Raw genomic sequence first — 27,034 nt, forward strand, 5'->3', positions numbered from 1 at the left:
AATCATCATGTACAAAGTACTAATGGTAAGACTGTAGCAGCTGTGCTATTAAGCATTTTTTTCCTGTTTCATACACACATCCTTTTTCTTTTTTTTTTTTTTAAGGAAAGCAAATTTAAACTATTTTCTTTCAAATAGCTCAAAAGAAGGAATCTTAATTTTACTTAACCTGTCAAAACAGGAATAAGCAAATCAATGAGATGGTGTCATTTCAGTTAGTAAACAACAATGAAAAAAATGTCGTTTTGCACAAAACACTCAGGGTATGTATTTTTACACTGTATACTGCAGCGTTAATACTTCAGAGTTAAGCATGTATCATTCCCATAAAATACAAGGGGAGAGTTAACCACTGTTGTGGGTTATAAAAACTATTACTTATCAGTAAAACATGTCCACAATGCAATGAAAAAAATGTGTTTTCTGCAGGATATCAACAGGCATTTGTCATGTTTGGTAACTTTGTCAAGTTTCTATTATTAAATGCTTGGCACTAGAGATATTTATGGTGCCAAAAAAGCTTCCAGGAAGAACAGTATGTCTAGAGAGATATTTAAATTCTTATTCTGGAATGAAGGGAAGGCTTTTGTTCAAATCTCTATGATTACAGAGCCACAAGCAAAAATTATGTTTGAAAGTATTCATTCCAAACAGAGAGAATTTTAGAAATGTGCAGCAACTGAGACAAAATTTTATAGGGGCAATCTGAAGGTAACTTCAACTAGAGCTGTCATTAGTGTACTGGTTAGCACATCATATTAATAGAGATACTCCAATTATCTCCCTTGAATGAATATCTCTAAGCCAGCTAGATATAACTCAAACACGTATCTAATGTTCCATAAGCAAATCTCATTAGCCTGTGATACTGGCAGAAATAGTGAGTAGCCCTGATTCATGTATTGGATTGCCTTGCACAATATGGTTACTTTCAAGCCATAATGTTAGTGGACATAAATCAGCGGTGTATGAATGCTCAGAGAGCCACTTTTGGATTTGTACTTTCTTCTAACAAGTATTAACAAACCTTCTGACTTGTCAGTGCCATTATTTTAATGTAAACATCAGTTTTACAGACAAGAAGCAGATATAGAATCATAGAATAGTTAGGGTTGGAAAGGACCTTAAGATCATCAAGTTCCAACCCCCCTGCCATGGGCAGGGACACCTCACACTAAACCATGTCACCCAAGGTTTTGTCCAACCTGGCCCTGAGCACTCATAACTTCCCTGTGCAACCCATTCCAGTGCCTCACCACCCTCACAGTAGAATCATAGAATCATAATGTAAACAAAACAAATATACATATGTACTTATATATATATATATATAAGTCAAACTTTTCAAAAGGACTAACTAAATGCAGTTAAATAAAGTACGTTATTTTTCTGACGTTATCTATCTGTAAGTGAAAATAACAACACGTCGGAGAATATAGGTGGTTTCTTAAAGGAAATATTCTACCTATGCTGCTGACCAAAAATTATGGCAGAAGAAAGGAAAAGTGTTTTATTGGAAGAATGAAATTTTCTTCCCTCCTTCCCCAATTTATCTCTAAAAAAGTCTCCTTTTTAACTAAAAAAATAATTTAAAAGTATCAGAAAGCATAGCTAAGTCCCCTAGCCTTCAGTTTATTCTGAGCATTGCTCATCTGTTATGGATTATAACAGACAGACTGAAGACTGAATTGCTGTGATTTAGGTTGTCTAATTAAAGGCAAATCTCCATAAATGCAAAGGCCTGGGTGAGGCTTGAAGCAGCAGCATCAGTCAGAGCAACATGAATAACCAAACCATCAGAAAGGGGCTCATGGGATTGTCCATTCCCCAAGACCACCAGTGAGGCCAGTCAAAACCTGAGCCCAGGTGTGAAACCTGCCAAGATAAGCCAATGAAAGAAACTATCCTCTGGACCTCAAGAAAACTGGAGGCAACTGCCTACAGGAGTAGGAGTCCTTGTGGGCCACAAGGAACACCTTCTCAGATGTGGGGCGACCTGTGCCATTCATTTTATGTGAGAATCAGCAAAGGTTCTGCTTTTGGTGTGTGATGGTTGGTGTGGCCTGCTGTGTACAAATGTGTGTCTTCCCACACTGAATACAAGTACTGAGAGGAAAAAAAGTTCTGTGATTCTAAGTTAAAGCCTGCACAGCTATTTCAGGAGGGAAAATAAAATATAAAATAAAATAAATAAAATAAAATAGTAATATGCTGTGTAGAAATAGAATTTTCTAATTTAGGGTCTAATATAAATATTCATATGGTCTCTTTTCTTCAGTATTTTCCCATATTTATGTCTCCTATCAAGAGTACCCCTTGAAGTTTATTCATTAATGCTTTATTGAGAACTTCACAGGCATTTTTATGCAGGGAAGTTATTAATTTATATAATATGTATGAGAAAGTAAGCATTTTGAACTCAGTGTAAATACCGAGACATTACTTTTAATTCTTTCCTTTACTAAAAAATACCCCAAACAACCTATAAAGAAATGCATCTGAAAAGGCCTCTTCAAAAGGCAAATAGACATCTGAGAAGCCAGAAAAAAGATGCAGCAGAATAGAAACTGCCATGAAAATCAGAACACTGAAAGGTCTGGACATGCTAAGGACAAGGACATTGCATTCAGGAAAGTGAGAAACAGAGCAAACTTCAAAATTTGAAATGGAGAAATAGGTGGCAAAGAAAAGGTTTCATGATCTCAAAAGTCCCCTACAGATACATGTTTGATGTTTTGTCATCAATTCTGTTTTGATATCAGTTCTGGCATTTACTTCAATGTGTAGATAAGCAAATAGATAAGCAAATAAGCAGCTAACCTGATGCAGAGCACCAATAACTTTTCGTGCTTCTTGGTACACTGTTTCAGCACTCCAGTGGCCATTGATGTTTTTGAGGGCTCTGGCCATGCGGTTGTGCTCTCTCAGCCATAGTGTGTGCATAGCTGCCAGAGATGTGACCTCACTGGCGCGGCTGTCCCCAGCCATAAAGCACTCAATCCTCTCACCTTCACTTGCATTCAAGTCTTGTGCACAAGGTGATGGGATCTGGTCTGTAAAAGGCAGGTATTCCCGATAGTTATCGTAATATTTAGCATTTACTTTAAGAAGACCTTCTTTGCTTGTTAAATTCCTCAGTTTGTTTTCAGCAGCAGGGGTACTGCCATAAACAGTAGAAGCATCAAGGAAAGAAGTTAAGCCATTGATCTGTTGTCTTGGATTTAGTGTTGACAGATTTCCAAAGAGAATACTATGATCACCAGTGCCACATGCAGCAGATGAGCGGTAGAACGGCAGGCAATCCATCCCTGTGGATAATGTATCATTGGTGGTCACCTGCATTGAAAAAAAGAGTATTTTCTGACATGAAAATGACAGTCGTGGATGTTAAATTAAAGCTTGTGTAAATATTTTCATCCTTTCTTTTCAGGTGTTCAGACCTCAGCTACTGGCATGACATATTCTAAACTTGTAGAGATTGTTTTCCTTCAGATTTAAGCAGAGATGATTCAACCTTTTAAATCAAAGACAAATGAAAACCAAAACATTTACTCTGTCAATGAGCCATAACTGCTTGTCAGTTCCAAGAGTTTAAAAAAGATTAACCTCAATTAAAAAGCTGGTAACAATCATGAGTGTAAGTTTCAAGGAATATAAATCTAGGGTTTTCTTATCAATTCACCAGATAACACTTAATAAAGCTGCTGAAATATCCCAGAAAAAAAATTTTCAAAAATTTAACTAAGAGAAAATAAATGTTTTGTAGACACTTGAGATAACTCTTTTTATTCTATCTGCTTGCTTTTAATTTTTTGAATCTCTTTGACAAAAGACAGTGAATACTGCATATGTTAGAAAAAATGTGCAATTTCTTCTTCATTCTTCTAAATAATCTAAAGATCAGTCTGTGAAGATAGAAGTCATTAAATTGGGGTTAAAAGTAACAAGGAATCTTTGGAATGGCATTCAAGAGCTTCATGCAACATCTTCAACTCATTCATTATATCAAGTAAAATTTTCTTACTACTGAAAACTCATGTCAGTAGGGATTGATACCAATGAAGCATTTAAGAAAGGGTTTCATTTTTTTCTAAAGTTTTGTTCAGGGAAGAAATTCTTCCAATATTTATTCACTGCCTAGGTCTGGGCAAATCAAAATAGGTTATTTTTGAAGGAATTATGTAATTTTTTTTTCTTCCTTTCGCTGATTGCTGAAATCAGTAATTTCTCTGCCTTTTCTATTTAGCATTTGTCTCTGTTATTGAATCTCTTGCTATTAGTGTGGCTTCTTTTTCCCTTCAGATAGTAAAGTAAGCAGGAAGCTCATCTCATACAACAAATACCTGTACTAGACAGCCACAGCACTGTACGTATTTGACTGTCTCTTGCTCCTAGTTACCAGCAAAGTCTGGAAGAATTCAAGTATCATTGGGAAAAAAATGCATGAGACACATTTAAGTTGTTAAACAGCAAGGCTCACAACAAAATTTATCAGCAGTGAATGAACTTCATACTGAATAATTTTTAGTTAACTGTCTCTGCAATTTCAGTTCACTGTGCCCCAGTGGAGAAAAACAGCAGTAATGAACATTAAGACACTGGCAGACCTGCATAATGCAGTTCTTTCCCTTTTCATGGGATAAGCAGTGTGCAGCCAGTAGCTGAATGTGCAGATGAGAGATTCCTTATATTATTATTATTCAAATGACATTAAAAAATAATGTGAGGAAAAAAAAAAGATCTGTTTCTGCTGAAATGGGTACAGAATCACTTCCCCTCCCCCCCGATAATGAATAATATTCATTTAAAAAAATCATATTAATTCTTTCTTTGACTTTCATAATTCTAGAGGAAAAAAGCGTCACAGTAAAACTTTCTCTGGACACAATAGTTTTCCTAGTAGAGCTGCCACTGATTTAACCTGTTATTATATGTGTACAGTCAAACCTATGTATGGTGAAAGTCTTTTATGTGTAGAACAATGAAAGGCACTAATTGTTTCAGTGTACCACAATGTCTGAACTGTTATTTCAGTTGAAGAAAAATCTTTCTTATTGTGAACTTGTTCTACAGGAAATGACCTTGTCAAAGGACTTTTGCTGTAGACTTTAAAGAAAACATAGCTTATGGTCTATTAATGTTTGCCAATAAGGAAAACACAAATCTTTTTTGTGGATATGAAGCTAGGAAGAGAGTCAATGACCCCATCCGACAGTGAACTGCTACTTCTGAAACATAAGGAAAAGGCAGGAGCTCACCTTGCTGGTTGTTTGGCACACACTGGCTGATCCATTTGTAGCTGAGACAGTAACCTGTCTTGTTAAATGTCACCTTTCACAAATCACCTCACTTTTTTGTAGCTCTTTTTCACATTTTTTTATCTGAACTGTCTGTAAGCTTTTCAGGATTGTATCTTACTAAGTGTATGTGCCGTGTCTAACTTATTGGCAGCAATGTAATTAGTACAGAATGAAGTCAGTAGCTCTCCTATTAAAGTTTTTATAATGCTTTATTATGTCTCAGCTCTGATCCAAGGTAATCATCTGGGGAATGACAAGTTATCTCCACAACCCTGTTTCATGTGTCAGGCTGTGGTAAAAGAAGTATAAACTTAAGCTAGTGACATTTTGGGTTTTTTTTTTACATTGTGGGATTTCGAAAAGACAGAGAAAAAGAATGTTTAGGCTCTACCAGAAGCTGAGTGAAATTCTATAGCTTTTATCTTGAAAATGTCCAGAATAGCAAATCATAATCGCTCCTGCTAACTTAGGAAACATTTACCTACACTTGTTATTAATATTGGTGCACAACCACAGTTTTCATTCCTTCATTGAATTGCACTGACTCAGAACATTTTCCACACAGCTTCCTTAACCTGCATACTCAGGAGCTTCCTATTCCTGGTGAAACTGGCCAAGAGGGCATGCAACTGTAAGCACAGCTGTCCTTCTCCATGGGTGGATTGTTCCTTGGGTGCCACTGTTCTAGGAACACAGCAAGAGTAAAAACTGGAGCCTCCCTGTTTGCATTGTGCATAATATGCTATTGATTTCACTCTCTTTGGAAGCCAGCCACAGTTTCTTCATATACGAAATGAATGTATAAAGCAAACTGTGGCAGTTTTCCAAACTTTTAATAGGTGGAGATTTGTTTTAATTAAGATTTCAGGAAGAAGATCAGTTCCAGGGGGTAACAGCATTTTGTTTCACTGTTAAATAAACTGTTTCTCTGGTCATACTAATAACTAACCTCTCTTTTATTTCTTTTTTTTTTTTTCTTTTTTCTTTTTTTTTCTTTCTTTCTTTAAATACATTGTCTATTCTTTGCCTTTGAAAAAAAAAGTCACAAAATACTTGACATATAATAAAAGCAAAAGAACAACTATGTTCACATCTGTCTCTCTAAGCTGGGAATAACAAAATAATAACAAAATGGAGCTGAAAAATGCATGGGACTGTGATCATGTAATGAATCCACAGGTTGGGTAATTTACCTAATAATCTCAGGGTTGTGTTTGAACTTTTATATATCTGCACACTATGGCCATTCTGAGTTATCAGATTCTAACTCGCAGCAGTAGCCATGGGTATGCTTTGACCTCCTTTGTCTCCTAGACAACATTCAGTGCTATATTTAATATATGTACACATAACGTGCCTTTAAGAACATCCTTGAAACACACTCTGTGATGAATATCTTCACAGCTCCCTTGTTTAGAGCACTGAAGGATGAATCTGTGGATCTAAGCCATGGTAATCTGTGCAGCTTCTTTCTCCCTGCACCATAATGCCTCCACCACATTAATGCTAGCCTTGGAGTGCTTTATTAAAGAACCCTTAAATTGTCTCTTTTTTACACAGGTAGGATTTCTAGGCTTGAACTGGTCAGGGTTCAGTGATTAGACTTCCATGGTCCCTGTGATTCACATTTGATTCAAGTTACGATCAACAGTATGAGTCTCTTTTCAATTTAAAAATTCATTTAGTAATAAAAAATGCAGAGGCTTTGCATATAAAGATCAATATTAAATGTGTCATTTCAAAGAATATGTCATTAACATGTAAACATAAACTTTTGAAGACTTTTGCAGTTTTATATCTACAGCAAACTGCCTCTTTTTAAAAAAAAGAGTCAATATACAGCTATATTGAGCCATATGGGTATGATGTCTCCTTCATCATATCTAGGAAGCACTGCTGGTCAAGGTCTGAACTTCTGTCCCGACCTCTCTTGGTAAGACGTTGGGAATGGGAATGTTTCTAAAACTACTACTTAATAGCATAAACAGAATAATTCTTTCTTTACCCCAGATGGAAATTTAAGACATAGTAAACTATGGACTTTTGTTGAAACTGTAGAAAACTCATTGTAATTAGGGCTTTTGTGTCTAAACCAGGTTAGCTGGTCACTCAGCGTCCTGAGAATAATTCTTTAAGAAGCTCGTGCTCTTTCTGAATGCTCTGAAGTTCTTTCTGCAAATTTTCAGAATTTCATATTTCCTTGGTGAGAGAGACTAGCTTCACCTGCCTGAGGTGAAATTGCAGGCAGTCATTAATTTCACTTACCCTTCCCCATGGTTTAGATTCTTTTACCAAATGAATATGAGCCATCTTTCAACATAGGACCTGATGTGGTTCCCATTACAATTAGCCAAGTATTTTTATGTTTCATGGAAGTGGAATGAAGCACGAGAAAATGGGACTGTGGCATAGTTATCAGTTATGGCTGCTGAGGGGAAAATGTTTTTTATTCTGATGGAACTTATTCCTTACATTAGCTTTAGTGCATAGAGAAACCGGTCAATAACGAAGGTTGAACCCTAAGGAAAGTAATTCAGGTTGCTCTGAATAGAGATAGGAGCATCAGTCCAAGGGCTGTAATGGGCATGGGGTCTCCTGTAGCATGAGACAAACAGGCTGCACTCTGAGGAAAAAAAATGCAATAGATTGCTACTGATTTTTTTGACTGAAATACTGTATGCTTTTAAATCAATCAGACAAGAATACAGGAACCTATATTTATACCAATTTATGTTCCTTCTAACCCTCTTACAAGCTTTGAATTCCACCCACTCAAAGCAAAGAGGTGATGTAGGTAAGTTTCAGCAACTCCCTGAAGATCATTTTATACATATGTTGAAAAGATAACTCTCTTCAAAAGTTTGCATCAGCTGCTGGAAATATCACTGAGTAAAGTTAAGGTCCTTTTACTTTATCTGGCTGGTAATTTAAAAGCAGAATTATTTATGACTACTTCCCTATTATCCCTAGTAGACCTCAAAAACTTAAAGCATGAGAACAATAATGTTGTGGGGAACTAGTAAAGTTTCTCTGCAACATAAACCTGAGAGGTAGAAAAAATTGGTATTTTGCTAAGTACCTTAGCTATAGCTTGTTATCTCTATGAACCAATTTAAATATCTGCCTCTTTCATGTAATAGCTGTATTGGTTTCCATTTTTCTGCCACTGTCTGCTCTTGTATTTCTGGATGATCTACCAATTTCCTTTATAACTAATTCAGTGTATGTGTATCACTAATGTGTTTTACTTTACTCACCTGTTTAAAGCCTTAAATTTATCTTGAAGAAATTAATTTAGAATCTTACCTTTATTGGAAAACATGGGTTTTGTTTTTCACATGTCGTCTGGCATTCCATTCCATTTAAAAAGGTGGTTCTACTTGTGCTTTGGGGTGTGAATGCAATGTCATGGTCTATGTATTGTCCCCATACCATAATAATATCAGAATACACCTTGTCTTCAGTAACAGCCTCATTAGATGCATAAATAATTGTTTTTGTCACTTCACGAACCTGGGAAGAGAACTAATTTACCTTGGATGCCAAACAGTATTTACTTCTTACAGAATGCTAAAATACAAAAAAGAGGGTAAAGTGATAAAAGCTGTCTTTTTATTATTGTTTGACTCAGAGTATTTTATATCGTAGAATACTTTTAATGCTTTGCCCAAAGACAAAACTAAAAAAAAAACCCAACAAAGAGAATAACCCCAACCTCTGACAGACTTTTATTTCTGTTCAGGAGCTGAGATACCAGTGCCACAAGGAGGTTCAAAGATGTTTCAGCTGAATTTTTCTATATATATTCCAAATGAGCAGTGTATCTTTGATCTGTTCCTTTCCAGAGAATTTTGAAAACCACACATTTCTTTTAAACTGCCCAAATTTTTTTTCTTTTTTGTTCTGTTTTCTGCTCCTTTAACAAATGGATTTTCTTTGCTGGGCAACCTCAAATCACTGTGGATACACAGAGGCTCTGGGGTGCTCTGTACTTAAATGGAGCAGTTTATGCAGCACAGGAGACAAGTGGGTTGCAAATACATGGTAGCTGAGAGGTCTACCTCATTGTCTCTGGCAGGGAGAAGCCAAAACGTATTTCTGAGACACTTCTGTGAAAGCTGAATAGAGATACAGATGCTCTGAGGGGGAACATATGGAGGCACCTATGCTACATGTCTGGCCTATACTAATAACCAAGCAAAACCATTAAAGCAAAATCAGGACTCAGTTTGCAATGATTAGGGAAATATTATTCACATAGTCCTCCCTCATGATGCAAAATATTCCCTTGCATGTAACAGCTGCCTTAGAAGTCAAGCAGCTGAGAGGAAAGCACATAAAATAGAGCCAAAGAGTGTGCCATGAATACAAGGGCTATATAATGAATGAATAAGGCAGGTGCTGTTAAACAGAATTGGTAGGAACAAGAGGTAATATGGGACTAATTAGGAACATCAGGCTTTATACTGAAACAGTCAAGAGCAGTAATATATACACCTCATCAGGAATAAAAGTCTTTATATAAGTATTTTAATATCTTTGGTGACCACAAATACCAACTTTTTTTCTTGCAGTTAGTAAGATTTTCTTATCACCATTAACTTGCACAGCTATGCTGTGTTCTAATACTGCTTTGTAGTAATCCTCACACTTATCTCTCACCTTCTTATCATTTTCATGTTGCTTTTTAAAGGATATAGTTGGCTAGCTAAAAGTGCAACAAAAGACAATTATACAAATGAGGAAAACTATCTATTGCACTAGTTTTATCCTATCTTACTTCAAAATAAAGCAGAGAACTCTGCTGATGGTCAGATATGATCAGATTTGGTATGGTCACGCAGTTTTGTTTTAGTGTGTTTTACTTCATAAGTATGTACCCTAACAAATCTAGAAAAAGGCAGCTTGTACAATCTACTGGAAATTTACGTGTGTAAATGTCAGGCTTTCATCTTTAAGTGCGAAATGTTGCAGCTTAGAGACACTGTTATTTAATTAATATAATGAGTTTCAGGTGACATTAACACTAAATTCTCTTGCTTATCCTTTATTAAACATACGGTGGTTAAAATAACAAAACTCTGAGTCTATTAAAAGTCAGGTTTTAAAGCCATGATGACAAACTAGAAATAGAAAATCCAGCCCAAATCACTGTGTACTGCAGTGGGGAACTTTTCACCCAGTCCTCTATGCAAATATTTTTTGTTCAAAGTTTCCTCTGTTGCAGCTCTCCTCCTTTTTAAATATATGAGCACTAAAATCCATAAATCTTGAAATGATTTCTTAGCCTGGTAATGCGGGTGAACACAACATAAAAAATTAGGTTATGATTTACAGTAATACTTATTAAGTTAGGGTACACTAACCTAGGAGAAATGGTATACATGGGTACATACATATGCATGCTAGCATTCCTATCTGCTTTATATTTATTTGTTTAACACCCAACCCTATTTTGCCTATCCTCCTTCCCTGAATAAAAGCATCAGTATTAAAACAAAGAATCATAAGATCACTGGAAAGTCTAGGCTGGAAGGAAACTGGAGACATCATAGTGCAGCTTTCTATTGAAAGCAGAGATTATATTTTCAGAGCCCCAGCAAGCCAGATCTTGGGTATTTCCCATAAGGGATACCCCAGCAGTTGTCTAGGCAGCTTATTCCAACATTTAATTACTCTCACAACAAATTATTTTTCTTGTATCAGACAAAATTTTCCCTGGAGCTACTTGTGACCGTTGCCTCTTGCCATGTTGGTGTGTACCCCTCTGAAGACCTCCCTCTTCTCTATAACACCCTTTTCAGCATGGGAGGGCTGTGATTACATCCTCCCTGCACCACCTTTTCTCTAGTCTGAACAATCACCTCCCCAGGTCTGCTGGCTGCCCTACATCTGGGGCAAATCAGAAGACTCATGCCCCATCTGCTCTCCACCACACTCCTTTTTGGCAGAGCTGCCCCCCTAGGCAGTCTTTGCCCCCTTTCACTCCCCCACGGTGGCAGGTATGCTTAAAGCCCAGAGTGTTTCAAATAATCTCATGGTGTGTTTTCTAACCAAGGGTAGCTGGACTCCGTTGTATCGGATGCTGGGATCCCATCCTCGAGGTTGGCTGAGCCCATCTTCATAGGCTGGTGGAAGCCACCTAGCCAAGGCTGTGTTGGATGCTCCCCATCTAGGATGTTCCCTGAAAAAAGAAGAAAATAACAACCTGGATATAAATTATATAAATCTAATTAATCTACAATGATCATCAGCCACGGAGTAATACTCTATTGCAATAAGATGTTCATGTAGTAAACTTTGAAAAGGTAACGAATACTGTCTTCATGTACGCCAACATTAGTTTGACTCTAAAGGAAAACAAATTAAATTACTAATGAAATATTACTATCTTATGTTTATAATATAAGTTGGTTACCTTCTGAAGTCTTTGAAATACTTGCCCTAGTGATTTCCTGATAGTGTTCTCATACTCTATAAAGTCAGATATACTCAAATTATTGACTAAAACTGTAAAGTGAGTCACAAAGCACCAGAAATATTCCCAGGCAGTCTGAAGAATTACAGAGTGTTAAAACATACATTTATGTCTATTGGGATGCTAAAGAGGGAACAATTATTTTATTAATACTGCACTGATCTCTGGCACACTGAAGTGGCTCAATTTGCCAAGCTATATGGTACAGTAATACTCTTAATTATCCACAATAATTCACACTTGAAGATTGAAGTATGCTTTAATAAAGCATTCAAATTAGTTACAGTTGATTTGCCTTTATTGAAATTGCATAAAGTACTGCACATAGTGTAGTGCTATTTCAGTCAATTAAAAATAATGAAATGTTAATTTAACTGCTTAACCAGTGATTTTTCTCCTGATTGCTTTTATATTTTAGGAGATCATTGGAATGCTACATTAGTAAAACCCTTCTCACATGCTTTTTTTATTATTGTATTAAACATGTTAATGTCTTGGAATCTTGCTTGAGTTAAAAAGGTTTTTATCTAGGGCAGCTGAAATTATGAGGTTTTGGTACCATATAGCTTTATAGGGTAGCCATATTCAATTACTACACATTCTGTATTTGGGAAATGAGACTTTTCATTCACTTGTGAAGTACTGGAATTGCAAAGTTTGGGTTTTGTTTTGGCTCCCTTAGAAGGAACCTGGAGGTTTAAGATGCAATTCACTATCCAGACTTACATATTCTAAATGTTATTTTAATGTCCTGCCTAGTTTTAGGTAGAAAAATGAATGCCATATGGCAATTTATTAATGGATATTGTCATGTTTTACATTCTGTGAGCTTCCATGGACATAACTTCTGGCAAACATGGAAGATTTCTGAAAAATAAGGCAGCTACTAAACTGAACAGCTTGTATTGAAGCAGGTATACTAAAGGGAACATCTTAATTCCATGTTATGGTCAATGGATTTAGCTAGAACTGCTCTTTCCTTCTACTAGATGAGCCATGTTCGTACCCCTAACTCTGATGGTACTAGAACTTCAGGCAAACACCAGGTCCTCATCTGATGTAATGGTTAATGAAACAGCAATGAAATAGAAATGCTGCAGATAAAATGGCACAGATAAAATGTGTCATAGCTGCACAAACATTAGGCATACAAAAAGTAATCTAGTCATCTAAGCAGCTGTCCACCAAGGCAGAGAGACAGACAACTCCTAGAAGCCATCCTATCATCCCATCCTATTTCTCACTCTTAGGAACAGACAAAGCTGCAGCCTTGCAGTAGACATATAACTACCCCTCAAAAAGCTAAGATTAGGTGAGGTTAATTGCAGTGTGAGATTCCATTCCTTTAACACCTGTAGCTCCTTCACCTTTGAACCCCTTTCATTGCACTACACACTAAAAAACTACACAGCTCAATGGTAGTTATCTGGGGAAAAAATGATGAAAATTAGCTATTTGGCCATGCCTGTCTCCTTTATACTTAGCTTAAAATAATGCTGTGAATTTGTTTTCCTTATTATACACATTTGTTTTCAGGCAGAAAGAAAAGTAAAATGTGCTGATATCTGTTACTAGTTAAAGTGAATAACGACACTGCTGCAAACCTCTGATGTCATGTTGACATCCTCTGTGAATGCTGTGTTTATGCTATTCTGTGACACGTTTGTTCTAGGAAGTTCACACTAAACCAAACTACTCTCAGAGCTGTGGAACAAACAATTTGTAATCTATCTGATCTGTCCCAAATGTATGAACTAACCAGGTAAAACATCTGTGAAGAATTTCCATGCTAACTTGTCAATAGATTCAAGTACACTTTTTTTATAGATGAGCAATTAACTCCACTGTGAATTTTGGTTTTAAACTTCACCTATGAAATGCAGCATTTGCTGATCTACAGCACAGCTGCACATTCCTACTGGGTGACAAAAATTACAAATATAGCGTAAGTCCTGATATGTTTTCTGTCTGAAAGTGGCAGCTGTAAAGCAAGGAAAAGTACAGACTGGTACTTCGTTTAATGTTAGAAGTATTTGAAGCTGGTTTACATTGTAGAATATGTTGTTTACATCATAGCGTAATGGGCTTTTTAAGCTGACTTATTTCAGTAAAGCCTGAGGTATTTCAAGGGGCTCATGAAGTTTTACACTCTCTGTTTTTTTTTCTTTTAAACACCCTTAAACAGGTGTTTAAAGAATCTGAAATACCACCACCTATGAGTGCTGGGTTTAAACACCAACTTGGTGCAAGAATGAAAGTATAAAAAGTAAAACACAGTGACTACAAACTAACCAGACTCAATGCATCATATTTGTCCTACACAGCTGAAATCCCTATTTGCATCCTAGTGTTGTCAGGGTCATTGAAGAGAAAAAAGCTTTACCTTATCCACAGCAGATTGAATTTCTCTCCATCTCTGGAGAGACAGACTGCAGTTGCCATGCTGGCAAATTAAGAGCTTCAGACATGTGCCTATGTTCAGCTGCATGAATCTTGGCCAATGTATTCAAGCCCTGATGGAGTTATCAGTGCAAATATTATACTAGCTATTAGTTCAGATTCCAAGCAACTCTGCAAGTGCCTGGGGGAAATTATGGATATCCACATAGTTAGATTTATAACATCGATGCACGTCAGGTTGTGTCCTTTCAACAGAGCCAAGCCTATCATCAGGAATATTCCTTGCAAATGACTTGTGATGTAGCAAACCAGATTCGTCTCATTAAGCCAGAATAGTGGAATAATAAAACTACATAATTTTACTTATGTAGTTAATTCCCTACACTGCAGAGTGCCTTAAACTGTGCAATGCTAACAACTTTACATTTATAGCTCTGTAGTCCTTCACTTGTAAACACTACAGTCTGCCTTTCAGTTTGTGACCTTACATGTATCCAAAGGCTGCTGAGAATAAATATTGTTTACCCCTGTATTCCTTGCTCTCCTTCTCAGTTTTAGACCCCCATTGCATAAGAGGATTCTAAAAATACAGTTACATCTGTTATATTGGGTTTTGCAGGAAACAATTGCCACATATAGTAGGTAACAAGTAGATAATAGTAGTAAATAATAGTAATTTAGATAGCCAATATGCATACATTTATATAAACAGACATATAAAACCAAATATATTCTCCAGAATTTTTATGTGCATGTTTGCTAAATATTAAGTTTGTGGGAAAATATGAAAATGAGGTTTTCTTTTTGTTCCTTGTGAAGTAATTATATTTACCTGCTCAATATAATTTTACCAAATGCAATAAAAAATGAATGCTGGGTTCGTATTCAGCCTGTTTAATTTGTATAGAAAAAGACTGTACAGAATCATTCCTCCCTAAATTTAAAGTTCTTTACATAATATCAGAAGCTTTTATAGTGAAAGCCTGTCTGCAAATGTTAGTGTACGAAAGTTTAGATGAAGAGGTTTTTCCTCTGAGAGATTTCAGAAGTACCTCATTTCGAGATGTATGGATGCCAGATGTAGGTGATCAAGGTTATTCTCCCTGCCCAGTTTTTCTAGGAAAAAGTAAACATAGCTTCTTGATTTTAAAGAATAAGAAAGAAGTTGCAATATTCTCATATTACATACCTGTTATTGCAGGCACCAGTGATGAGCCGGTATTTATTAGCTACACAATTGTTTGGACATTTTGGTGGCAACATATAAGGCAGACATCCAGAAATATTAGCAATTGTAGTAAGCAGATCAGCTGATAAAAGATCTGAAAACAAAAAACCAAACAAGTGATTTGCTCTACTGCTATATATATAGCTGCTATAGGAGAAAAGGCATAATTGTCAGATACTACTACAGGATCCCCTTTCTTCTTCCTAGAAAGAAGACTTTGTGAGAAGTGTTGCAGGAAGCAGTCTTGGGGACTTAAAGGAAACAGAAGGTGAAAGGAGGGAGCTGTTTTTATTATCTGATGCATAAAGAATAAGAAGAAAGTAGTCTAGCCATAGCTAACCTGCTCATTTTTCTCCTCCTTTAAACTGCCCTCTGCTTGCTTCTTTCCCTGCATTGTAGTCAGATCACATGGCTGGTCCCTGTGCTTACAGCAAAGGTGTAAAAAATGCTGTTCAAGAACAGAAATACATACCAAGGAGGAAGAATGTGGAACTGGAAAGATTCAGAAATTTAAAGACTCTGCAACTAACTATATAATTATGTGGAGTGGAAGGGGCTCAGAATTATTAGCTAGAATGTGGAAGCTAGGTAAGATCAGACCACTATATCAGTAGAGAGTATGTTATTAATATCTTTCTAATATGATCCCAGTGAGCATTCTGCTGATGAGGGACAAAGTCACAGTGTTGTGTAATCTTCGGAGAGCTGGCACACTCCCTTGCCCACGCATGCATGTGAACGCATGTGTAGCCAGTTGCAGGTAGAAGTACAGATGAAAGAGGAGCAACAACCTTGATGAACTCAGAGATTTTTTGCCATTCAAAAGGACTGTAAACTTCACATGCTGAAAGAAAATGGTCGAGTAAGCACCTAAGTCTTGCCCTTGGCTCCACATTGCTCACCCAGTCCTACCACTTACCTGTTCTGTCCACACAATTCTGAAATGAACTGCTTTATTTTTAAACTGCATCAGAAGGGAAATGTATCTCTGTTTGTGAATATCTGTGTTGTTGGGGGTTGAGCATGGGCGCTTTAACAGGCTTACAGCAAGCTGTGAGAAAGTGAACCTCTGACCCCAGGCTAAAAGAAGAAGCGTCAAGATCAGCAAAACAGGAACGCAATAACAAGATGCCAGAAGCATGATGTAACGCTAAGCTGAAGCGAAGGTGTGAAACCAATCAGGAGAGGTAAAGTGGAGCGTGTACCCCTCGTGGGCAAAGTGAAGCAGCCAATCAAGTAATGTGTGATCGCGTGTAAGACAGTATATTAAGAGCAGCCTTGTAATCAATAAACGGAGCATTTTGTGAACCTACATTGTATCGGTGTTTTCTCCCCTCCACCTGGCCGCGGCATTCTGGTGACCCCGACGTGATACCAGGAGAGAGAGAGACCGCGGACTAGAGAAGGTGGAGATCCCGGCTGCCCGAGAGAGGCAGGCTGTCTGAGAGAGGCAGGAAAAGAGCTCAAATTACGTGGCCACGGCTGACCGGTGAGTCAGGCAGACTGCGGTCTGGTTCGGGATGGGTTTCGCTGTATCAGCGATAGAAAAGGCTACGACAGAAGTGTAGCGAAGAAAACAGGGTACTTGATACCCCGACAGGAACTTGTGGACTTTTTATTTTGGTGCCAACGAAGGGGGTTGTTAGAAAATACGGGACAGTTATTCTCCAAAGATCAATGGCGTAAGATAGGGGAAGAATTGTGGGAGTCGGTGAAGCTTTTAATCTCAAGACTTGGGAGAAAATTACTAAGGAAGAAGCCCCTGATTTATGGATGTTTTCAGTCCTTCCTAAGGTGAAGGGAGCAACCCTTAAAGAGACAGACCTAAAGTTAATGTTGAAATGGTTGAAGACACGTTACCCAGAGATTTATGAGTCTACCGGATTTGAGATATCCTTGTGGAATGGGGCAAGAGTTAAGCTGTGGAATGCAGCCACGAAAGGCAATGATGCTGTGAAAAGTTTGTTAGTCATTTGGAGAACTATTTTAGAGACGTTAAAGTCAAAAAATGAGATCATGGAAACCAGTGCCCCCCCCCGCCCCCCCGAATCTCCGCCGGTTGCCGCTATGGCTGCGAAGATTGATGTCGGGGATGAAGACGATCCTTTCAACCTGAGCCCTATTGACCCCGAGAAGGAGCCTGTGCACGTTCATCAGTTTGCTGTTGCTGCTCCTGAGATGCCTGATAATGCCGATGCTGACCTGGATGGTGCTTTTGACCTGGAGCCTATTCATCCGGAAAAGAAGCCTGATTTATATCCCCCATATCCTCACGATAAATGGGTAGCTGTAAAGGGAGAAGTGAGATGGGTGGGGGATGTGGATGTATTGCACGGTTTCCCGTGGTGTGTGTGCTTCCCACCTGAGATGGGAAGGTCTCTTGTATGCTCTTATCAGGGGTATCGGGCGGAATGTGTCAGACCGTGGAGTTGGGACCCTGTGTACAACTCTTTTGGTGCGGTCTCTCTGTGATACTCATGTACTAGAAGTTGGTAAATTTAAGTATGTCCATGTTTCTTTCGACCCTTGGAAACCTTTAGAGGTATTGCTGGCAACTTCTTCCAACATAGGCTGGCCACCTGTGTCGGAACGAGTGTGCATTTTGGTCAGTAAAAAGCCTCATGCGATGTGAGGGAGGCAGAGCCTCTGTGGGGACGCCCGCTAAGGTTGAGCCTGCCACCTTGCACTGTGATGATGCTTCTCGGAGCTGGTTTCCTGATAGTCTTTACAGAGTCCTTGTGCCACGTCCTGTATGTGGGACTGTGCAGTGGGAGCAATGATTGTCTGGATTTTGTGTTTCAAATACTGTAGTTGTGTGCAGTGTGCTTGTGGGATCCCATATGTGTGTGTGTGTGTCTGTGTGTGTGTGTGATGAGGGCAGACAGTGTTCTGTATATTTTTTGTTGTCAGGTTCATGTAAAAGTTTTAACAGGTAGCAGTTTAACCTTTCGGGCAACAAAAGGTTAATGCAGAAGTGCAGCTGCCAATAGGCCGGTGGTTTTAGCTGTTCAAAGCAGGGTGAGCGACTTTGAAAAAAAAAAAAACCCAAACCAAAAAACAAAACAAAACAAAAAAAAGATAGAAAAAAAATAGAAAAAAATATAGAAAAAAATAAAAAAAAGAAAAAAATAGAAAAAAATAAAAAAAATAGAAAAAATAAATAGAAAAAAAAGGGTAATGATAACACATTCTAGCTGTTATTAATGACTGTAGTTTTGATGTATATTGCTTCAAGCTTGTTTTCTAGACAATATGCATGTGTAATCCAAAAAAAAACCAAAAAAAACAAAAAAAACCCAAAAAAACATCACTTGGGGGCAACTGAAAAGTAACAGCTTGAATATGTGTGCCTGTAAAGTAGCTATTATTAGAGGTTGTGATTTTGTGTATAAAACCACCTGTATTTACTAGCCAGTTGCTAACAAGAAACTATACCTTGTATTGTATGGAATTGTCACTTGTGAAAGAGATGTTAGAGCATGCAGATTTGCAGCAGCTGCTAGAAAATGCTAAGGTAAAAGCTAGAAAGATTCTAATATGATGGTAGTGTTATAAAGCAGGTAATTGAACAAATTAAGAGGGTGGGAGAACTCCACTGGTAAGAAGTTTCTTTGGTTAGTCCCTTGCTGTCATCAGCATCTTCAACATGCTGATGCACTCTGTGATAGTTACTCTGCTAATGTAAATCTGTGTGTGCTTTGCTGTAGTAGTGACTTGTTACTGGGTAAAACAGGTGAAACTCTGCATTGACAACAAGGTGCAAGGACAGAGATTGACCAAATGCCTGCTACCACAGTCAGGGGCAAGACTAGGTTGGCCTCTGTGTCTGCCACCAAGAAGAACCTTTAGCTCTGCTGCTGGCTGCAACCCAGCAGGTGTAGAGCGGTGGAGACACATGCCATGCCAGACCTTGATGTGAGGGATGGCCTCCGCTGTTATCAGAGAGCCATATAGGAGAAAAAGGGTAGGCCCAGCTGTGTACAGCTATCAACAGGACCATACTGACTGCCAGCGAAAAGTATAAAGCCGCAGAACAACATAAAGAAACAGCAATGATAGAAATCTGTGTAAAACCTTTGTAATATCTGTTCTATTATGTGTGACCATCGGTAATGGACAAGTATACTGAGCACATCTGTTAAATTCCCATTATTCCATCCTGTTACATGGTGTATAGGATTCACTGGTATGCCACATGTTATAAAGGTTCAAGTGACTTCAAATCAGGCCAATCTTACTGAAATAATGCTGCCTAGAGTAGTGGGTTGTTATGTTACACAAGTCAAGCAGTGACAGAGCAGACAAACCAAATTGTAAAAAACTTCTTGTAAAACTAAAAAGGGGGAGATGTGGAGACAGTTTTCTCACAGGAAAATGAATATTTGGTACATGAGCTCTGAATAATTCTGAGGGATACAGCAAGGACGTGAGAGGCCCGAGGAAGCCTAAGCAAGCAAGATAAGAAGAAGCTGTAATTCACTGAGTTATGAGAACTGTGGACTGTTGGCAAGCGTTCGAGGTCAAGTTCTCACACCTGTGCTTAACCAATTATATGTTAGTCACTAAGGGTCTTCAAGACAAGTATCCAATCATGATATGCCAAATTGCTGTAGGTGTGTGTAAGCAATAGTATATAAGGAGTTAATGCTTTGCAATAAATGGCTTTTTGTCTGCTCAGAAAAAAAAAAGAAAAAAAAAAGGAAAAAAAAAAAAGGGGGAGTGTAACTCCTTGACTCTTAACACTGTACAGTTTACTTCTGCATCTGCTTCACATCCCCTTTGCATTAGAATGCTTCTGGGCATGTGTTGCATGAATCTTTCTGATCATTCTGAATCTATTCACAAGAAATTGTTTGAACTTAAAGAAAATATGAAAGAACTTACTGTAGAAACAAATCCTATAGACTCTTGGTTAAAATCGTTAGGAATAAGTAGTTGGTTAAGGAGTTTAATCATGATGTTTAGCGGACCAATAATGATTATGTTGTTAATTTTGTTTTTTGGACCTTGTTTGTTACAATGTACTATGCAACGCATGCAGCAGATGACGAACGCCTTATTTGAAAAAAGAGGGGGAGATGTTGGGGGTCGAGCATGGGCGCTTTAACAGGCTTACAGCAAGCTGTGAGAAAGTGAACCTCTGACCCCAGGCTAAAAGAAGAAGCGTCAAGATCAGCAAAACAGGAACGCAATAACAAGATGCCAGAAGCATGATGTAACGCTAAGCTGAAGCGAAGGTGTGAAACCAATCAGGAGAGGTAAAGTGGAGCGTGTACCCCTCGTGGGCAAAGTGAAGCAGCCAATCAAGTAATGCGTGATCGCGTGTAAGACAGTATATTAAGAGCAGCCTTGTAATCAATAAACGGAGCATTTTGTGAACCTACATTGTATCGGTGTTTTCTCCCCTCCACCTGGCCGCAGCACTGTGTATATATAAATATATGAACATACACATATAGGTATACATTTAGTTCTACAGATGTCCCATTAGTTTAGTAAACTAGATGTTTCTGGAAGATAAAAATATAACAAACTAACTGTGGACATTTGTCTACAGCACTCTAATGATTCCATATCTTGAAAAATAATGTCATGCTATAACACTAAGAGAATACACATTATAATTCTACAGTTCATGCTGCTCTAAATGACGGAATTAAATTGTGGAAAACCAGCTCAGTGTTTCTGAATTTTTGAGCCTTCCAGACACATCTTGAAATTAATCTGTAGTTAGCAGCAACAAGAACTTTACCTTACTTAGACAATTATGCATCATTGAATTTTCTGGATTACCTCTCGCTTTCTCCATCTAACAGAAAACCCCAACATTTAAAATAGAAACAAAGTGGAAATAAATGTGTAATAGCAATGCGTTATAAAATCACATTTGGAAATAAGAAAGTGTTTTCCTGAAAGTGGGACATTAAAAAGGCCATCAACGTACAGAGGAAGTCTATTTGAAAATCTCATAGATGGACAGAAAACGTATTATTTTATTTGTAGACCCTAGGCCCCAGATGCACTGAACCCAAAATGCTGGGGAAGATAGGTATTTCACTGAAAACAAGAAGCTTGCAACACTGAAGACATGAAAGCTGGTTTATAGGCAATACAAAAATACAATTATGAGTTCACATGAATCCAATAGCATAGTGCTGCTCTCCTCAACTATAGGAACACAGCCCACTCTCTAGCAAAGAAAAATGTGAACTACTGATTGTGTGAGGTGCTATTAAGAACAAAAGAGAGGGCATCCTTGCCCCAGGTGCAGACAAGATATGTACTCCCACCAATGGCAAAATAAAAGTAAATCTAACCAAACTTTAATCTAAAAGACAACATTCAGAAAATCAACAGGGTTTTTTGCCAATGTCAGTGTACTATATTTACCAGTTGGATGCAGTGAGCGTTTGTGCTTCTGGCAAACTTTTTGTTTCAGCACTTGAATTGACATTTCCATTCGTTCAGCTGCTTGCGAAATATCTCGACTCTCTTGTTCAGGAGATTTTGAGAAAGCCAGCAGCAAAGCAGGGGCTGATATTCCCCTTCCCTGGATATTTCTATAATTGAGATTAAAAAAAAAATCAACAAAGTTTTTTTTTTAAAATATATAACATTTTAGAACTTGTTCGTAGCTATATTTTTCTATGTTGGATATGTTCCGAGTTTAAGATATATTTCGATTGAAGAGTATGCTGGGAAAGCATAGAAGAAGACTACTTTGTGACCTTGTTCTGCACGGAAAATTCTGGAAAGAAAGGGAAAGTGCCCTTTCATGGCACATATACGCATGGTTAAGTTTGTGAGAAGCCTTAGGATGAGACGGAAACTGTTGGGATGGACAGAGATGGTAGCATAAAGTATCTGGGAAGACCTTATTCGGGATAACACAAGACTCCTACTAAAGACACATTGAAGTGAGTAGGTTTTGCTTTCATGCAATGTTTAATATCAAATACAACCTCAGTCATTGCAGGTAGATTCACAAATGCTTCAGCCCTTAGGAGTTGAGCAATTGCAGTTCGTGATAAAGACATGTCTCCTGTCAGAGACTGCCCAAGCCCCTGCCTCGCACTGACTAGTTTTATATGGTATATATACTAGTTTCGGCAATTGGTTTAGCAGGGCTTCATTAGACAGTTATGTGGCTACATGTGCTAGTTTACAGCCTGGCCTTACCTCTAAGTTTAAGGAGCTCAGGTTTGATAAGACAACTTCTGTAACATAAACAATAAATATATGAAAAATCCTTTTTACTGTGGGGGTAGTCAGATACTGCAACAAGCTGCCCAGAAAGGATGTGAAGTCTTCATCTTTGGAGATACTCAAAGCCCAAATGGACAGTGTGCTGAGCAATCTGCTCTAGCTGACCCTGTTCTGAGAATAGTATTGGCCTAGATGGTTTCCAGATCTCTCTCAACTGCTCTGTGATTCACTACAAGATTTATTTTTTACTCAGCATGGGTTGTCTTACCACTGCCTTTTCATTGGCAGAGGATCCTTGAGAAAAGAGCATCAGAGAGAACTTCCTTTTTAACTGAAGTCCCAAGTCCTCAACTGACTCTTACAGACTAGAAAAAAAAACACTCTAGTCTATTCCATTTCCAGACACGGCCACAGGTTGCAGATATCCCTGAGGTTGAATGGCTCAGTTTTTTAGACTCCCGCGTAATCATCTTGCAGCATTTTCATTCCTATAAAGAAATCACTCTCATAGCATAACTCAGTCACAAGGGAGCTTTCCTTAAGTTGTTCACCACCCACAGTTCAAGATAAATGTTTTATTTCCTTCCTTTATCATTTCATTACATCTGGTTTAGATGGAAAGAGAAATGTGAAACTCACTTCAACAGTCCCATTTAAGGCAATAGGGGTTTGACACATGCCATAGGAATTGCTCCCATTTCACTCTGCACTAGAAAAAATGATTATTAATGTTCAAAACCACATAATATTAATAAAATTGCAATTTCGTGAGCCACATTAATGGAACGTGGTGTGCTCCTTAGATCAGAAAAACATTCCTGTTTATTTTTATTTTTCTTATTTTTCTCACATTTTAAGAGAGCACTTTACGTCCATTTTTAATGGACATATTTATTATTATTAATGGACATATTTATTATTTTATATTATATATAAATTATGTCCAATTTATGTCCAATTAATGCAGCAATTTGCTCCATCCCTGGTGGTGTTCAGGTCCAGGCTGGACAGAGCCTTGGGTGACGTGGTTTAGTGTGAGGTGTCCCTGTACATAGCAGGGAGGGCTTGGAACTAAACGATCTTAAGGCCCTTTCCAACCCTAACTATTCTATGATTCTATGATTTTATGTGGTGATAACACACAAGATTATATTGATTCAGGTGATCATAAACATAACCTGTATGTTTTCTCAAAGAATCAGACTGAACTCAGACTTCTCTGGTATGAAAGGTTTTTGCTGAATAAATCCTTCACTATTTTTTTTTCTTTACCTTTTCAGTGCATAATGTGCAGCATAATCCACTAGACTAGAGCCTTTTTGGATAGCCTCAGTAATGCAGTTATCTTCAGTTTCTTCTCAGTAGGGGAAAAAATAAAAGAAAGAGGAATATGTTATTCAGTAATTGATATTTAAAACATATAGAGGTTTGTAATATTAAGATATGTGTAATATTTCCCTTTTAAAATGATCTCCATATTTTAGTGTTCACGAAACTAATGTTGTGGCTTCCGACCTTTCTGCAAGATTAGGTATGGGTAGTAAAACAATTCTGCCCTAATTTATTTGTCTTAAAAATTTAGACTTCTGCTTTTTCCAATATAAATCCAGCTGTGCACATGTTAAGTAGTACCAAACATAACAGATCTAGCTGAAACATGTGTTTTGTATATGCAGTTATGATTGTTAGGTTTCAGATGTATTTTTCATTAAACTGTCCTTGGATTAATAGCACAAACCTGAGCCTCCCTCACAGGTAATATGAGCTGGCCTGAGACGCATGAAGAATTTAAGTCAATCTTCAGGTATAATTAACAAACTTTAAAACCTGAGACTTGACAAATGCGTGAAAGCATTATTCTCATTTCTCCACATATGTTTGACAGAAAGATATATGTGAACCTAATAGTAGTTCAGCTGTGCTGTTTTGCATGGTCCTATCATAGAACACAGATCATTCCTCTTTTGTGTACATCTAGATTTATATTAAATGAATCAGTCATATTTAAAGCCCAGGGGTTTATTTCTGTACTTTGTGGGATCACCCATTTTTTTCTTAGACAGTGACTCATAAATAACAACAGATTGCTAACAACCATTTATGTGCAATTGCTCATCATTTATATACAATGCAATTTTAGGTGACATATTTTACTGTAGTTCATTTTGTGCTATTTCTGTGATTTATTTTTTGAATAGGTCTCTCAGCTCGAGGGACAATAATGTGTGATGAGGAGTAATCTTTCGTAGGCAAAATTCTAGTCCACTCCACTAAAGATCTTTTCAGCATCTAAGTATAGCAGCAGTTATTTCTCTTTTTCTTCTCTTTGTCACCTATATGGGTTAATGATGATTTGTTGAATGTTATACTTCAGATTTCTGTTACATCTGAAAACGTTTTTTTGAGACTATGTTAAAAACCAAGACTGATCCTTGTAGGCCATACAACAGCTAATTATTTTAGAAATTAATATTGGGTTATTTTAAATAATTTTAGGAGGTTTAAAACCAAGAAATATATTATGCTCACAGTATGGTTCATCATGTGGTAGTGGTTCAGGCTCTGATCTAATAGAGAAGATCTACCTGCTGTACTTGAATTCCATTGCCTCTTTCCTTTTCTACTGCGAAGTATGATGTTGGTACCAATGCAAAGTCTCAAAAATGTGGTTCTTACAGTAATAAAAATAAACATTATCTTGTATTGTTTCCATTATACCATAAGGCACTTACTATAAAAAAACCACCTATGCAGTCCATCCCTTCTGTTTATTTAGTCCATTCTATTTAGTTCATATGTATTCATTTTGTTTTAACTAACATACTATATAACTTCATTTTAGACCATGTCTTTCCAAACAATTAATATGGAAGCTCTAACTAAAGAATCCACTACAGAAAAATATGATTCCCCATTTCACAGTGATGGTCAAAAAAAGATTTCCCATTGGAAGAAAGGGCTTGGGGATTGGTTTTTTTTTTTTTGTTTGTTTTGTTTGTTTTCCTTGTTTATTTTACAATAGAAATTTATTTGAGTTGTACACTAACTTCAGGTGAAAACTTTCCTAAGGAACCATATCACCACCTCTTTTGAATCATATCCAGCTATATAATTTAAGATAATTTAAAGGTAGAAATCCAGATTCTTCATCATCTCTCACTTACTTTAATGTAAAATTGGTCTCTGAAGAATTCTCTTAAAATTCTATCTAGTAACTCATATATCTTTATTAGAGCTAACTAATTTAGATAGAACAGATACAAATAAAATAGCTCTCATGTTTAAAATGTCAAGAGTACATTGCTTGAACATAAGCATTACTGCAATCTGAGATGCTCTAAAATCTTCCTGGTATCTGCAGGGTGCCAGCAAAGGACCCACAGGAAACATGCCTTCTTGCGGGCCAGAACCAGGGTGCCAGGTGAGACATCCTATAGCAAAGGAGTCTAGCCCAGGATGACTGAACACAGTGACTGGCAGTCTGGGAAAGAAATCCAGCAGTCATGCTTGTAAATATGTCACCTGACATGAATGTCGCTAAGAAAGTAAAATCACTCCCAGTCAAAGAATACATAATTGAGATACATTATATATACAAATCTTTCCTTTGTGAATTTATGAAGCTGCATTTTAAAAGAAAACACCCATGGAATAATTCTCACAGAAGCCAGATAGTGTATTTTGCACATAAAAAGAGATTAAGCTAAGCTGCCATTGCTAAACTGTCTGCAGTGCCAGTGTATTTTCAGCTTAACAGTAGTAGTTGACAAAAAAAAAAATAACACGCATTTTTTCTGTTACTTACCAAAGAGGATATCTTTGCCTAGCTGAAGGAAAGAAAAGAAAACAGCTGTGAAGGCTATGGCTGCTGAAAATCCCAAAATAATGAACACTTTCATCTACAAGAAAGAAGAAATAATTGTTGACAAATTACATACTTTCATCTTCTAATTATAAGACATACTATAAATAATTTCCTGCATATAGTAAATTTTACTTTAAAATTTATTTTTTAGCCCCATGTTCAGCTATGTTTTTGAAGTTCAAAATACTAATTTTTAGAAACAGTTGCAATTCAGTTTCTCTTTTTTCCTTCCTTATTACTTTTTATCACTTTTAAGAGACTTCTAGCACAAGGAAATGCATCACTTTATTTTATAACACAATATGTTCTGACAATATTAACAACACTTTGCCTATATATTACAAAATCAGCAACATTTTACCATTCATTTTAAAATTCTCTGTGCACAAACATGATTTGACTGTAAATTATTCATTGCACATGAGCGAGTGAAACTGGCAAAACTAAAAATATCGATCAAACTCCTCTACACTCCTGTCTAACTGTAGTATCAAGCACAGTGAATATGCTCACATGGCTAATGTGAGCTACATTCTCTATTTCAGTACATGGATTTT

At 37.2% G+C, this 27,034-nt stretch overlaps 1 protein-coding gene across 1 annotated transcript in view; it reads right to left on the reverse strand.

Moving 5' to 3' along the window:
- The window catches only part of TPO (thyroid peroxidase), a 41,449-nt gene extending 14,938 nt beyond the window's left edge, over positions 1–26,511 (reverse strand). Inside the window, 8 exon segments of the mRNA XM_031052734.2 lie at positions 2,821–3,336; positions 8,607–8,813; positions 11,355–11,484; positions 15,368–15,500; positions 21,797–21,966; positions 23,885–23,966; positions 26,185–26,235; positions 26,418–26,511. Of these exon segments, the coding sequence (XP_030908594.2) occupies positions 2,821–3,336; positions 8,607–8,813; positions 11,355–11,484; positions 15,368–15,500; positions 21,797–21,966; positions 23,885–23,966; positions 26,185–26,235; positions 26,418–26,511 (1,383 nt within the window).
- Positions 26,512–27,034: the final 523 nt, after the last annotated feature.

Source organism: Melopsittacus undulatus, chromosome 3 (genome assembly GCF_012275295.1).
Source record: "Melopsittacus undulatus isolate bMelUnd1 chromosome 3, bMelUnd1.mat.Z, whole genome shotgun sequence".
NCBI classification, from domain to species: domain Eukaryota; kingdom Metazoa; phylum Chordata; class Aves; order Psittaciformes; family Psittaculidae; genus Melopsittacus; species Melopsittacus undulatus.